The sequence below is a fragment of the Panthera leo genome, chromosome D2 (genome assembly GCF_018350215.1).
Source record: "Panthera leo isolate Ple1 chromosome D2, P.leo_Ple1_pat1.1, whole genome shotgun sequence".
Classification (NCBI taxonomy): domain Eukaryota; kingdom Metazoa; phylum Chordata; class Mammalia; order Carnivora; family Felidae; genus Panthera; species Panthera leo.
This window is the reverse complement of record NC_056689.1, coordinates 71,550,131-71,566,686: the sequence shown is the minus strand read 5'-3', so window position 1 is coordinate 71,566,686 and position 16,556 is coordinate 71,550,131. Positions and strand designations below refer to the sequence as shown.

General features: G+C 35.9%; 1 protein-coding gene across 5 annotated transcripts in view; it reads right to left on the bottom strand.

Moving 5' to 3' along the window:
* The window catches only part of ATRNL1 (attractin like 1), a 777,769-nt gene that overhangs the window by 588,564 nt on the left and 172,649 nt on the right, over positions 1 to 16,556 (bottom strand). For all 5 annotated transcript variants that reach the window (XM_042908168.1, XM_042908169.1, XM_042908170.1 and 2 more), the window contains exon 18: positions 8,092 to 8,310. In XM_042908168.1, coding sequence (XP_042764102.1) covers positions 8,092 to 8,310 — 219 coding nt within the window. The remainder of the gene's footprint in view (positions 1 to 8,091; positions 8,311 to 16,556) is intronic.

Here is a 16,556-nt window from a genome sequence, read left to right as displayed (position 1 = left end):
GGTTAATCTTTTGAGTCCTGTATCCTGTTTAAGAAGTGACTATTTGGGGGGATTACCATGGCAGAGTAGTTGTAGAACCCTATGCTTGCTTCGTCCCTCAAACACAGCTAGATAAACGTTAAATCACTCTGAACACCCAAGAAATCGATCTGAAGACTGAGAGAACAAACCAGACAGCTAGGAGAAGGAGAGAGGAGGTCACATTGTGGAAGGTAGGAGGTATAGACATGTGATTTTGGGGAGAAAAGAGTCATGGGTGCTGTGGAAGGGAAGTGGTCCAGATCACAGAGAAAGGGGAAAGAGAGAGAGAGAGAGAGAGAGAGAGAGAACACACAGTGCACAGAGGATCACAAGAACACTTCCCAAAAAGCACCGACTGGGAAAATGAGAGGGGATGATTATTGTGAGTTTTTGCAACCAGCAGAGCTCAAAGACTGAAGTGTTAGAAGACTGCACCATGGCTGCACGTGTGGAGTCCCGCAGGCGCAGCAGTATTCCCATGGAGAAGGAGGGGAGAGGCCCAGGAGCAGACAGCATGATCTGAGGATTCCCTGGGCCGCACTGGGAGACACAGTTCCTCTTACTGGAGTTCAACTGGGAGAGGTGGCACTACCTCTGGGGAAACAAGAGAGTCAGCAGGCTCCCACTGCACTATTCTCTTCTTTACCATAGGGACAGAGATGCTTGCTGAGGGCAGCTAAACTGGATGCTTGATCTTTGCTGCACCTGACTCTAAACTCCAAGATCCTGTGCATTCGTGCAACTCCCATCTGGGACAAACCCTCCCCCAGGATCAGCACGAGTCGGCACTGTGCTGGATCCCTAAAGTGTGGAGTTTTGAAACTCAGCTGGCGTGCCTGAGATAAAACACAGGCGCACTGTGTGGCCAGGCAAGCAAACAGGTGGGACGCAGACAGGGTGAAGGCAGGGATCTGACGAAAGCCTGGGGCACAGGAGGGGAGATTCTTTCCTCTTCTGTGAGGGCTTCCCAGACAGCAGCAGGCGCAAACTGCTCTATCCAGGTATGAGAGAGAGGGCTAGTGCCTTTGTTCTCCCCTGCCCATCAGCAAGAACAGATGTCAGTGAGCTGCACAGCACCCTCAGTGGAGGGCTGAGCCGCTTACACTTAGCCCGCCCCACCACACTCTGCAGGTGCTTCTTTACTAAAGGGCAAGTGTGCCTGAGACTCAGAGCATCAGGGCCCTGGCCAAGACCAAAACTCTCCCACATGCACCAAGTGTACTGACCGTACAGTGCTACAATGCTTCAGCTCTAGTGGAAATAAGATCAGGGCCCTTTTAACAAGCAGACCAAAGCACACCTAGTTAAAACTCACCATACGCTAGACAAAGTCCAAATGCTACCCACAGCAAGTTAAGGAGAAACTCTGCAGAGGGATGACCTTAAGGAAAGGGCAACTTTTATCTTTATTATTTATTCCATTCCATCCTTTATTTTTTAATTTCACTCCATCTATTTTATTTGGCTTTAATTTTATGCTTTTCCTAACCTTTGACATGGATACTTACATCACAGTATTCAGCCTTTCATCTTTTGTGATGTAAGCATTTAAAACTACCAATTTCTTGAAAGAGGTTAGAGTGGGAGAGAGCCAAAGCATAAGAGACTGTTAAAAACTGAAAACAAACTGAGGGTTGATGGGGGGTGGGAGGGAGGGCAGGGTGGGTGATGGGTATTGAGGAGGGCACCTTCTGGGATGAGCACTGGGTGTTGTATGGAAACCAATTTGACAGTAAATTTCATATATTAAACAATAAAAAAATAAAAATTAAAAAAAAAACCAAAAAACTACCAATTTCTTGGTAAGCACTGCTTCAGCTGCATGGCACAAAATTTTAATATATTACATCATTTTAATTATCACTCAATCCAAAATGTTTTTTTAATTTTTATTATGTTATCTAGGACCCATGGGTTATTAGAACAGATTCCTTAGTTTCTAAATATATAGAAATTCCTATTTATACTCCTGTTATTTAGCTCTAAGTCAATTTCACTTAGGTAGGACAACAAATTCTTTACGAGTTTATACACACTTATCATATTATGCAAAGAATTTTAATGATCTAGACAGTATAGAGAATTCTCATAGATAGCCAGTTTAACATAATAATTTCCACAGAAGTAGTTAAGAAATTATAGCCATATTTATATAAGACTATCTAGATTTCAAACCAAAGACTGTAACAAGAGATGAAAAAGGGCACTATATAATAATAAAGGATCTATCCAACAAGAAGACCTAATAATTGTAAATATATATGCCCCCAACTTGAGAGCACCCAAATATATAAATTAATGAAAAACATTAAGAAATTCATTGAGAATAATACAATAATAGGTGGGGGCTTTAACGCCACACAAACAGCAATGGACATTATCTAAGCAGAAAATCAACAAGGAAACAATGGCTTTGAATGACACCTTGGACCAGATGGACTTAACAGATATATTCAGGACATTTCATCCTAAAGCAGCAGAATATGCATTTTTTGAGTGCACATGGGACCCTGTCCAGAACAGATCACATACTGGGTCACAAATCAGGCCTCAAAAAATACAAAAAACTGAGATCATATCATGCATATTTTTACACCACAACGCTATGAAACTTGAAGTCAACCACAAAAAAAAAAAAAAAAATTGGAAAGCCCTCAAATAAATGGAGGTTAAAGAACATCATACTAAAGAACGAATGGGTTAACCAGGAAATTATAGAAGAAATCTTTTAAGAAATGGAAACAAATGAAAACACGATGGTTCAAAACCTTTGGGATGCAGCAAAGGCAGCCATAAGGGAAGTATATAGCAATACAGGACTACTTCAAAAAGAAAAATCTCAACTATACAACCTAACTTTACACCTAAAGGAGCTATAAAGAGAACAGTAAATGAAGCCTAAAGCCAGCAGAAGAAGGGAAAAAATAAAGATACAGAAAATAATAAAGATATAGAATAAATGAGATAGAAACAAAATAAAAACAAAACAAAAAAACAGATCAATGAAAGTACAAGTTGGTTCTTTGAAAGAATTAATGAAATTGGCAAACCTCTAGCCAGACTTATCAAAATGAAAAGAGAAAGAACCCAAATAGATAAAATCACGAATGAGAGGAGAGATCAAAACCAAAACCACAGAAATATAAACACATAAGGTAATTTATGAAAAATTATATGGTAATAAATTGGGTAATCTTGAAGAAATGGATAAATTCCTAGAAACAACATATAAACTACCAAAACTGGAACAGACCAATAATCAGCAAACAAACTGAATAATCAAAAATCTCCCAGCAAACAAAAGTCCAGGGCCAGATGTCTTCCTAGGCGAATTTTACCAAACATTTAAAGAAGAGTTAACACCTATTCTTAACAAACTGTTCCAAATAATAGCAATGGAAGGAAACTTCCAAACTCATTCTCGAGGCCAGCACTATCTTGATTCCAAAACCAGACAAAGACCCCACTAAAAAAGAGAATTACAGGCCAATAGACCTGATAAACATGGATGCAAAAATTCTCAACAACATACTAGCAAATCAAATCCAACAGTACATTAAAAGAATTATTCACCACAATCAAATAGGATTTTATGCCTGTGCTGCAGGGATGGTTCAATATTCATAAATCAACCAATGTGATACACCACATAATAAAAGAAAGGATCAGAACCATATGATCCTTTCAATAAATGCAGGAAAAGCATTTGACAAAGTACACTTTCCAATTTTGATAAAAATCCTCAACAAAGTAGGGATCGAGGGTACATACCTCAATATCATAAAGACCATATATTAAAGTCCCATAGCTAATATGCTGAATGAGGAGAAACTGAGAGCTTTCCTCTAAGGTCAGGAACAAGATGGGGATGTCAACTCTCAGCGTTATTTAACACAGTACTAGACAGCCATAGCAACTTCTTACTAGACATGTTTCCAGAGACAAGGAAAACAAAAGCAAAGGCAAACTACTGGGATTTCAAGATAAAAAAGGTTCTTTACAGAGAAGGAAACAATAAACAAACTAAAAGGCAACCAATGGAAGGGGAAAAGAAACTTTCAAATGATATATCAGATAAAGGATTAGTATCCAAAATCTATAAAGAACTTACAAACTCAACACCCAAGAAACAAATAATCCAGTGAAGAAATGGGCAGAGGACATGAATAGATACTTTTCCAAAGAAGACATACAGATGGCTAATAGACACATGCAAAAATGCTCAAATCAATCGTCATCAGAGAAATACAAATCAAAATCACAATGAAATACCACCTCATCCCTGTCAGAATGGCTAAAATTAACAACGCCAGAAACAACAGATGTTGGCAAGGATGAGGAGAAAGGGGAACCCTCTTACACTGTTTTTGGGAATGCAAACTGATACAGCCTCTCTGGAAAACAGTATGGACGTTCCTCAAAAAGTTAAAAATAGAACTACCTTGTGACCCAGCAACTGTACTACTAAGTATTTATCCAAAGGAAACAAAAATATTGGTTCAAAGGGGCACATGTACCCAGATATTTATAACAGCACTATCAACAATAGCCTAACTATGGAAAGAGCCCAAATGTCCACTGACTGATGAATGGATAAAGATGTAATACACACACACACACACACACACACACACACACACACACTCACAATAGAATATCACTCAGGCACCAAAAAGAATGAAGTCTTGCCATTTGCAATGACATGGATGGAGCTAGAGTGTATTATGCTAAGTGAAATAAGTCATCAGAGAAAGACAAAGATCATGATTTCACTCATATGTGGAATTTAAGAAACAAAATAGAAGGGGAAGGGAAGAAAAAATAAAATAAGATAAAAACATAGAGGGAGGCAAACCATAAGAGACACTTAAAGATGGAGAACAAACTGAGGTTTGATGGAGGGTGGTGGGTAGCTGAATGGGCATTAGAGAGGGCACTTGTTAGAATGAACACTGTTCTTGTGTGTAGGGGATGAATCATTAAATTCTGTTCCTGAAACAAATATTACCCTGTATGTTAGCTAACTACAATTTAAATAAAAACTTGAAACACTATGAAAAAAAAAAAAAAACTGAGAAATTACTACCAAAGCTTTAAAGCTACACAAATACCCTGTTTCTCCGTATCGTTTTACTCCCAAATTTCAACATAAGTGGATTATCTTACAGCTAGTATTACTGTGGGTTTCTAATAGTGATTTTTTTTTAATTTTTCTCACTCCTTCTACATTTATTATTTAGAATTCTTCTGTAAGGAATTTTGTTCATTCTCACCCATTTATTACTTATTAAATCAATTTAAATCAGTTTAGATTCATGGATATTATTCTGTTGAGTTGTAACCCAATACAATCATTACTTTTTGTTCAAACTTCATTCCCCTGAGAATTCTTTTAGGTTGGTACTGTGTCTCTTTGGCATGATCATGATCCCCTCTTCTTTTTTTTTTTAAGCTCTTTCTTACTTTGGGGCACCAAACAATGCTCCAGGATCATCATGTATTCTCCCAATCCAGGCCCTAGAATTAACCATTTCTCCATAGAGCCCTGGTTCCTCTCATTGGAAAACAGTATTTATTTACTTATTTTCATTTTTTTTAATTTTTTTAATATGAAATTTACTGTCAAATTGGTTTCCATACAACACCCAGTGCTCATCCCAACAGGTGCCCTCCTCAATACCCACCACCCACCCTCCCCACCCTCCCACCACCCATCAACCCTCAGTTTGTTCTCAGTTTTTAGGAGTCTCTTACTGGAAAACAGTATTTAAAAACCAAGATATAGGCACTATATGTGTTTTTGCTTCTCGGATGTCATGGCTTCTAGACCGTCTTGACAAACAGAACTAGAAAATACATGTATACCCTAAACTATGTATACACACATATATCTATATTTACCTCTTTGTGTGTGTGTGTGTGTGTGTATATATATATATACATATATATATATATACATATATATATACACACACACACCTCTTTGTATATATATTAAAATAAACATGAATTCATGCTGTTAGCTCAGACCCTAATCCAATACCACAGGGTTCTTTGTAGTCTTCACTCCTTGCTTATTTTTAATTTCTTTTTCTGACAGTGGAAAACTTGGCTCACATTAAAATACAAGTTATTTTCCAAGCCTAGTAAACACATAAAGTATTGTTAGAATTGTTAACCTATACCACATGATAAGCAAATTTACTAATCAGATTACAATTTTATGTACAGTTTTTTTTTTCTTTAGCTTTATGGTATTAAGTCAAAACACTGTTTTCCAAAGTTACTTAGGTAAGCCCTTTTTTTTTCCTATTTTTGATGATGTTATGGCTTTTTTAATATAGTTAAATTTACTTGTCACAATTTTACTTTACACCCTAGGGTCTCCTGACATTCTAGGTGACTTTTCTTTTTAATTTGCATTCAGGAAAGTTCACTCTTTGTGGTATAAAACATGGGTTTTAACAAATGCATGGATTCATGTATCAACCTACACATTGTCAGAAAGAACAGTTCTATAACACAAAAACTCCACTTTGAGGCCCCCTCGAAATTAATCCTTACCTTTACTACTTCTGGCAAATAACTGATCTGTTTTCCATCCCCACAGTTCTGCCTGTTCCAGATCATTTTATAAATGAAATTATACAACTTGTAGCCTTTGGGTCTGGTTTCTTTCACTAAGCAAAAAGCATTTAAGATTTAATCATGTTGTTTCACAAACCAGTATTTGTTCTTTTTTGCTTTTCACATATTTCAAAGTTTATGTAGCAGGTATTGTTGCACTCTGCACCACATTCCCTCAGTCCATCTGGTTTCAGTACAGCACACTGTCGGTGACTCACCTAAAGCAAGTTCTGCAATATCTCTACTTTTCACCAGCCAGGGCAAGCTAGTAACCAGACTGTTGGCACAGCTCCGAAGCACCGTACCTCCAAAGGCATCACCCAACCAATGAAGGATGAGAAGCCACATCTAAGTGCACCACCTTCCAGTCCCTCAGCAGGTTAACTCTGAGGAGCATTCTACATGGTCCTCGTAGGTCCCTAACTCTGAGGAGCATTCTACATGGTCCTCGTAGGTCCCTAGACCTACATGGTCCTCGTAGGTCACCTAGTGTCAGTCCAAATTTCCGAGTATAGTATCCAGATTAGTAATTATTGGTATATTAGTATTATTAGTATTATTGGTTTTTCTCCCTTCTTTAAAACTCTCTCTTCCCTCAACTGTGCTTCCTAGGTTCACTTCCCAAATAAACTATTTCGCTTATCCTTGTGTTAGGATGTCACCTGTTCTAAGACACTTTCCCTAGATATCCCTATGACTCATTCTCTCATCTATATGAAGTATTTATTGTTACTTCTCAGTGAGCTCTTCTCTCACCACCTTCTTAAATTGCAAGCCTTATTCCCCTTCCTTACTTTAGTTAATGGCATTTTATTTATTTAACAGCACTTAACCTCATATACGCATGTGTATAGAATTAATTTTATTAATTTCAACTAGGCTCTGTGAATGGAATAATTTTAGTCTAATTTGTTAATAATTGTGTCTCTAGCACTTAAAATGCCCCTTGGAACATAGTAGGCACTCAATAAAAATATACTGAATAAGTAATCTTTCAAGAAGATTGTTTTTATTTAGCATGAGAGACTTCCTATGGAAAAAAACCTGAAAACTATTAACTTTCAAAATCGTATGGTATTCATAATGAGGCCAGCTGATTCCATCACAAATGTTATTTAAAACATTCTCACACTTAGCACAAAGTTTGCCTGGATCTTCTGAGTTGCCTCTGAATTCTAAGATACCGTAAAACTATGAACAATGAAAGACTATATATTACAAGGTAGAAAACGGGCATGAGTCCAGTTTTCATATGAAGCCAAATATATTGTGCCAAACATAGTGTGTAGAATGCCATCTACACAACAGCGATGGATATAGGGAAGAATATTTTTTTATCGGTGAAATTTGAGTCTCATTATGTTTTTCTAAGTATTTATTGTAAGAAAGACAAAATCATTCTTGGTTTCCAAACTGAAATTATACTGATCACATTTTTATTACCTGGACACTGGATAAAGGACCACTCATAGTTCTTTTCTTTAGGACAAAGACTGGAATCAAGAACCATCTCATTACTGTGCATTCCAACAAGCTTCATTGGTCCTCGCGAAGATCCTTCAATGCAGTGTCCTCTTCCTGTGTTACTAGGATCATTGCACCAGCCACATCCAGGCTGTTCCAAACAATGCCCACAGGTTCTCAATCCGGAACAATTTTGAGCTGCATGACAGGAACATTAACAAATATGTTATATGACTTTATATTCAAATAGAATTTTAAGCTAATGGAAAAATAAGTATGATCTGAAATAAAGAATATGAAAAGTTGTCTGTAGCTAATGTAAACACTTTTTGTAATAATACCAAAGAGTCAGCAGTTACTTAAAGCAAATAAAACATACATCATGAACAAAGAGGAGATAAATGAACAAATAGGTGAAAAAGGGTGTGTGGTAACCATGACATGGAGAAAAACGAAGTCAGTACTTCAAGATTCCTGAGAACTTTGCCTCAAAGCGGACCCAGGGGCCTACAGACCACATTTACCATTGTCTGTGATATAGAGCCATGTTAGCTGTTCTTGTTGTGCCTAGTAAAGGCCTTCAAGGAAAAACTCTGCATCTGCCTGTGACTGTCCAGTGTAAAGGCTGCCTGCCCATTCCCTGAGATAGCTGAGCCCCATTTGTACTGCCTTTCACTGACAATGTTCTTCCCAAGGGTCCAAGATACTAGCATTTACCTAATCAATCTCACCTAAAGAGTCAAACTGGATGGGAACATGGCCACCAGATCCCTTCCTCAGCCAGGCAACAAGAAAAGGCTTTACTGATTTTCAGGGCTGCAGAATATCCCTCCAAGATTCAAAGGTTGAGCTGAAGCTCAAACTTTTTGTTTACATTATGAATAATCTATAATATTCAGCAATGTTATGAATATTGTGATATCTTTTCCAAGGATGAACATATTATAGTTTGGCATTATATATACCACAGCTACTATGTGATGTTTTAAAATTTTAATTCACAGAGTATCCTATATTGGGCTGAGACTTTCTTTCATTACTTTTATTGACATTTTGCTAGAAAAGGCATTCTTTGTCCTGGGAATCATTTATCTATAGACGACGGTGACAGAGGTACAAGACATCATGAATGATGTTTCTTCTAGCCACATGCTAGAAAAAAACTAGAGGGGGGAAGTGGTAATTTCTCATAAACCAAATTCCATTGTTAAGGTGGTAATAACTTAATTTCCACTCAGTGTTTTGTTATTACTGGAAACGAAAAATGTTCCTCAGATTGCTGCAAACAAGAATGGCAGAAGCTTCTCAGTGAACATCAGGAATTCAATACAGTGAACCGCGTACGGATAATAGAATATTGGTTAAAGAATTCATCAATTATAATATGATTTGTTATTAAGAATTTTTGGCATGCTGAGCATTTCAGATTGGATATAAGAACGGGAAAATAAGTACTGTCTCCTCTATTTCTTTAATAATAATTTAAAAAGGAAGAACACTGAACCATTGACTACAACTGGATAATGTTATTTTTGTAAACAAATAATCCATTAGCATGAACATGCTTCCTTTTAAAATTTACATTTTTTTCGGCAACACACGATGCTAAATGGTACATCACTTAAAAGATCCTTAGATAACTGAACATTTCATATATTACCATACCCCTTTAGCTTTCATGCGTTGAAATACTTCTCTTATATATATGATTGTAGCTACCCCACAGTATTGTTGACTGGGTTATTCTAATTGTCTACTGGTTTCTAATTGTCTTATATAAAGTTGCTACAAAACCAACAGGAAATAATGAAAAATATAAAATTAGGTATGTTATCTTGACATTCCAATTATTTACCATCATGTGATGATTTGAAGTAGATCTCTACTAGGTTTCACCCAGAATAAATCTAGTTTTATATTTATGGTCTATAGAAAGTAAATTTTATTTTAGGACTTTCTTTTTAAGGATATATAACCAACAAAATGGCTTGAAGAAGCATTACATACAAAGTAAATCTAAACTATTCTCAAATACAACATTCCTGTTAATGCTTTCCAAACAGCTGGGGAAATCTTAGATGAAAGAAGGCTCAGTTTCTTGTACTGGCTGATTGACAAACTAGTAATCTTCTAATTCCGTTTATTTATTTGATTTTAGGCTTTAATAACAGGTTACAAAATGTCATGCTCAGAGCAACATTTTATTCTCTTAGATTTTATTTTACATATGAAACTAGTGCATAAGGTAATGTTGGTTTTCCTTTTACTCAAGAGTACAACAAAGCAACAGGCATTGCTGAAAGATGAACAGGAAAATCCATCTCTAGTATTTAATAATGATTCAAATACTGACAAAAACTAATGTTTTTTAGACAATAATACAGGAAAGATTTTGTAGGCTATGCTATTTTTCCAAGTTATGAATAGTAGCGAGACTGTGTGTAAACTACAAGTAATTAGAGCAATCATTTTTATTTTATTTATTTTGGGCTTTTTGAAAAATTAAGTTGTAAAACATTCAATATGGTTTTTGAAATGTGTAAGAATTTTAAAAATCAATCTGTAAGAAATTATGCCATCAGATGATTACTGGAGACTTCTGGTTTCTGATCCTGCATGTCATGGATTCAGAAGTTACCACTCCATCCAAACAAAAAGCAAAAAGCAGCACAAAATGAAAAGTCAACAACTCGTCTTAGATCTGTCAGAGGAGGTCACAGGGAAAATCACTGCGGAAAATTGGAGAGACAGAGAGGAGGATACAGAGAATTGTAATATACCAAATTTGAAACTTCTACGGGAACAGTGCCAGGGGAAGGAACTACGGAAGCTCACTGTGGGCAACTCTGAGAGTTAAAATTCCCAGAAGGACCCAGTCATGGGGCATTCACACACTTCTGTGAGTTTTACCTCCAAGAGCACCCAGTGAACATCAAAGAAAAACCTTCTTCTGCTTCCAGCAGGCGAAGGTATTTTGAAATATGCCAGAGTTTTCTGTTCTTAACAAGGCCAGGAAAAACTATGTAACAGAGCCTAAACTACTGAGGTTTTTATCAGAGCCTAACTGACCTGTTAAAGAGAAATATCCAACTCTAGCCTGCTCTGGACTTCCACATGGGAAAAGAGATACACAAATACAGCTCCCTCTGACCATCATGTACCACCTGAGAAAGGGGAAAAAACTGAGATGTACTGGTGAAGTCCACAATATGAGGCACAATTTCACAAGAAAACTAAGACCTAATCATATATAGAAGACTTCTGCTCCTTCCATATTCTACAACTGCAATGCTAAAAGCCAATCCATTTACAGCAGTTTCTTCTACCCATAAATCATATCTGGCTATCAAGAAAAAAATTACAAGCATACCAAAAGACAAAAAAACAATGTGAAGGGGTGCCTTCATGACTTAGTCAGTTAAACGTCCGACTTCGACTCAAGTCATGATTTCACAACTATGGGTTCGAGCCCCACATAGGATTCTGTGCTGACAGCTCGGAGCCTGGAGTCTGCTTTGGATTCTGTGTCTCCCTCTCTCTCTGCCCCTACCCTGCTCATGCTCTCTTTCTCAAAAATAAATAAACATTAAAACAAAAATGTGAGAAGACAGAACAAGCATCAGATCAGAAATGGCAGGAATGTTGGAATTATCAGGCCAGGAATTTAAAACAACTATGTTTAATATGCTAAAGGTTCTAATGGATAAAGTATCCATTATGCAAGAACAGATGAGCATTGCAAGCAAAACTATAAACCTCCCAGAAATAATATACAAGATCAAGATGACCTTGAGTTTGGTGATATTTTAGTTATGACACCAAAGGCACAATCCATGAAAAAAAATTGATAAACTAGACTTCATTAAAATTTAAACTCAAATTTAAAATTTCTGCTTTGCAAAGATATTGTCAAGAGAATGAAAGTACAAGCTATACACTGTAAGAAAATATTTAGAAAAGACACATCTAATAAAGGACTGTTATCTAAAATACACAAAGAACTCTTAAAACTCAATAATAAGAAAATAAACAACCCAAGTTGAAAATGGACAAAAGACCTAAACAGACACCTCACCAAAGATACAGAGGCAAGAATGAAAAAATGCTCCACATCATATGTCAAGAGAAATGCAAACTAAAACAACAATGAGATACCACTGCATACCTATTAGAATGGCCAAAATCCAAAACACTGACAATACCAAATGCTGGTAAATATGTAGAATGCAAAGGAACAGAAACATCCATTGCTGGTGGGAATGCAAAATACAACCCCTTTGAAAGTCAGTTCGATGGTTTCTTACAAAACTAAACACTTAACATTAAAGTTCAGCAATAACACTTTTCCGATATTTACCCAAATGAACTGAAAATTTATGTCCACATAAAAACCTGCACATGGATGTTTATTGCAGCTTTGTTCACAATTGTCACAACTTTCCAAAAGCAACCAAGATTTCTTTTAGTAGTGAGTAGACAAACTGTGGTACAACCAGACAATGAATACTAGTCAGTAAGCTACCAAGCCATGAAAAGACATGAAGGAAATTTAAATGCATATTACTAAGTGAAAGCAACTAATCTGAGAAGCTGTATGATACTGTATGATTCCATTCATACTGTATGATTCCAACCATATGACATTCTGGAAAAGGCAAAACTATGGGGACAGTAAAATATTAGTGATTTCCAGGTGTTAGAGTAGACAGAAGGATGACTAGGCAGAGCTCAGAGGATTTTTAGGCAGTGAAACTGCTGTATATGATACTATAATGATGGAATCATGCCATTATACAACTGTCAAACCCCACAGAATGTAGCACACCAAGAATGGAGCCTAATGTAAACTCTGGACTTTGAGCAACAGTGATGTGCCAATGTAGGCTCATCGCCTGTAGCAAATGTACCGCTCTGGTAGGGGATGTTGTCAGTGGGGGAATTAAGCACATGTGGGGGCAGAGGACATATGGGAACTCTCTATATCTTCCTCTCAAAATTTCTGTGAACCTAAAACTGATCTAAAAAATAAATTGTAATCAATTTTTAAAAGATTACTTTCCCTAACTTCCATAAAAAAAAAATGTTTAAATTGAACATGTATATAAACCTGCCAAATACTGAAAGAAATACAGATTTGTCAGATGTGTACTATATTCTCATGTTTCCTATTATTCCATTTTCACTGTATCAATTTAATTACATTTTATTTGAACATTTATATATTAAGAACTAAATCTTCTCTTATTGCTTTAAATAATCTCCTTGAAGTTCATTTTCACAAATAGAATAACAAATATTTTAAGATAAATATATCAATTATTAATAATTGCAGTTATTAACAAAGCTTTCTCAGAAAACATTAGGCAAAATGTGTCTGAAGACACATATTTCTTTCTTCAAATTGTGAATTTTGAGTAATAATATGACAATAGTATAACTGAAAAACACTAGGGAATATTATAAAACCCATATTTGTTTCTCATTAGCAAAGAACAGTTTCCTTCAAGTTCCATTTACTAGGAAACCTCAAATACCACTGAAACAAATTTCTGAAAGCAACATAAAATTTATACCATTTCTAATATAGTTTTATTTATAACTATAAGAATGCTTTTACTACTGTTAAATGTTTAGTGAAGGACTAGACAAATGTACTAAAAAACAATAATATAAATCCATTACATATAATACTAAAAAGATATAAAGTTAAATGTAAAAATATGACAAAAACATTGCCCATAAGCTGACATATTTGCAAAACAATAACACTCAGCTACTTTTAGCACTCAGATTTTGAGCAAGGATCTGTATTCCCAATCTCTATTTTATTTCCTGGCATTTCCTCATTGCTCATTAAACGTCTGCTGGTTAAAACCAGGGAAAAGAAAGACATAATAGAGAAGGAGTTTGTTTCTCACAAGGAGTAGATTACTACAACGTCCAAAAGATACAGGGTCTCCTTGAAGCAAAGTACAATGCCCTTCTTCCCACATGAATAAAGGGCATATAATTTACAGGGCTGTGGAACAAACATAACTGTTACTGGACATCAGCTGCACAAATGGGTTTCGGATGGCCAAAGAGAAGGCAAGGCTGACAACAGACCCAATGGTGAAAGACAAGACCCAAGGAAAAGAAAATTCCAGCAGGCTAGACTGCTCAAGAACAAGTACACAAAGTTGAAAATAAAATTCTCAACAAATCAAAATCAAGAAAACAAAGTCAAAAACAAAAGATATAAAAGCAGAACTTGACAACTAATCTAACACCCCTAGCGGACAACCCTACCAACAGCAGTTATTGTAATCAAGTTCATCAGTGGTGAAGGTGCAATTCATTACCTGTGTTTAAGTAGTTAATCATGTTTTATTTACCTTCTCAAAAAATGCAGTTACAGTTTTTATAGTGGAACTACAAGGTTCTCAAAAGCATTACTTTAAATAAATACAAATCCCCAAAGAAAAAATCAGGAAGAAGAATCTGAATCATAACAAACAACGAGACGGAAAAAACAAGTGAATTTAAGACATACTGAGATTTATCTAGAAATTCCAACAACTGTTTTAAGATTTCTAAAAAGAGTAAATAGGAAAAAAACAATCTAATGATTAAAAACCATTTTTAGCACATAAAGAAAGTACTCATCAGATTCAAAGAGCCAATGGGAATCTATTTTTAAAATCCAACTCAATTAATGGAAAACTGAATTGAAATGAGTTGTAAAATTTGGAATGCCAAGGATAAAGGGAAAAAATCTTAAAATCTTATATTTCTCAAAGAATTTCTTTAAAAAGAGGCTCCAAAAATTAATGAAAATCAAATTCACATGAGAATTCCCACTCACAACACCAAATGCTACAAGGTCTAAGGAAAGAATTACTTAGAACTACATATCCAGCCACTTTATCATTCACATGAACATAAAAAATACACTTTAGACATGAAAAAACTCAAAAACATTACTAGCCATAAATTTATTTGGAAAGAATTACTGAAGACTGTTCTCCAAAAGGTAAATAAATGAGAAAGAAGATATGGAATACAAGAAAGATTTGTGAGCAAAGAAGACAACTTAGATTTTTTCCTTTTTTTTAATTTAAATTTTAGTTAACATACAATGCAGTATTGGTTTCAGGAGTAAAATTCAGAGATTCATCACTTTCGTACAACACCCAGTGCTCATCACCACAAGTGCACTCCTTGGTACCTCTCACCCATCTAATCCATCTCCCACTCACCTCCCTCCTTCAACCCATAGTTTGTTCTCTATAATTAAGGGCCCTCGTGGTTTGTTTCCCTCTCTTCTCTCCACCCCCTTCCCATATATTCATTTGTTTATTAAATTCCACATATCAATGAAATCATATGCTATTTGTCTTTCTCTGACTGACTTATTTCGCTTAGCATAATACATTCTAGCCCCAACTACATCATTGCAAATGGCAAGATTTCATTCTTCTTGATTACTAATATTCCTGTGTGTGTGTGTGTGTGTGTATATATATATTATATATATATATATATATATATATAACATATATATACATTATGTGTATGTATATATGTATGTGTACATACATACACACACACACACACACACACACACACACAACTTCTTTATCCATTCATAGTCAGTGGACATTTGGGATCTCTCCATAACTTGGCTATTGTTGATAATGCTGCTGTAAACATTGGGTTGCATGTACCCGCTTTGAATCTGTATTTTTGTATCCTTTGGGTAAATACCTAAGAGTACAATTGCTGGACCATAGGGAAGTCCTATTCTTAGTTTTTTTGAGGAACCTCCATACTGTTCTCCAGAATAGATATACCAGTTTGCATTCCCAACTACAGTGCAGGAGAATTCTCCTTTCTCTGCATCCTTGCCAACACCTGTTGTTTTTTGTATTGCTAATTTTAGCCATTCTACCAGGTGTGAGGTGGTATCTGATTGTGGTTTTGATTTGTATTTCTCTAACGATGAGTGATGTTGAGCATCTTTTCATGTGTCTGTTGACCATCTGGATGTTGGCCATGTGTCTGTTGGCCGTCTTCTTTGGAAAAGGGTCTCTTCATGTCTTCTGCCCATTTCTTAACTGAGTTATTTATTTTTTGGATGTTGAGTTTAAGAAGTTCTTTATAGATTTGGGGTACTAATCCTAAATTATCAGATATGTCATTTGCAAATATCTTCTACCATTCTGTAGGCTGCCTTTTAGTTTTATTGTTTCCTTTGCTGTGCAGAAGCTTCTTATCTTGATGAAGTCCCAATAGTTCATGTCTTTTGTTTCCCTTGCCTTCAGTGACATGTCTAAGTAAGAAGTTGCTCCAGCCATGGTCAAAGAGGTTTCTGCCTGTGTTCTCATCTAGGATTTTTATGGTTTCCTGTCTCACATTTAAGTCTTTCATCCATATTGAATTTATCTTTGTGAATGGTGTAAGAG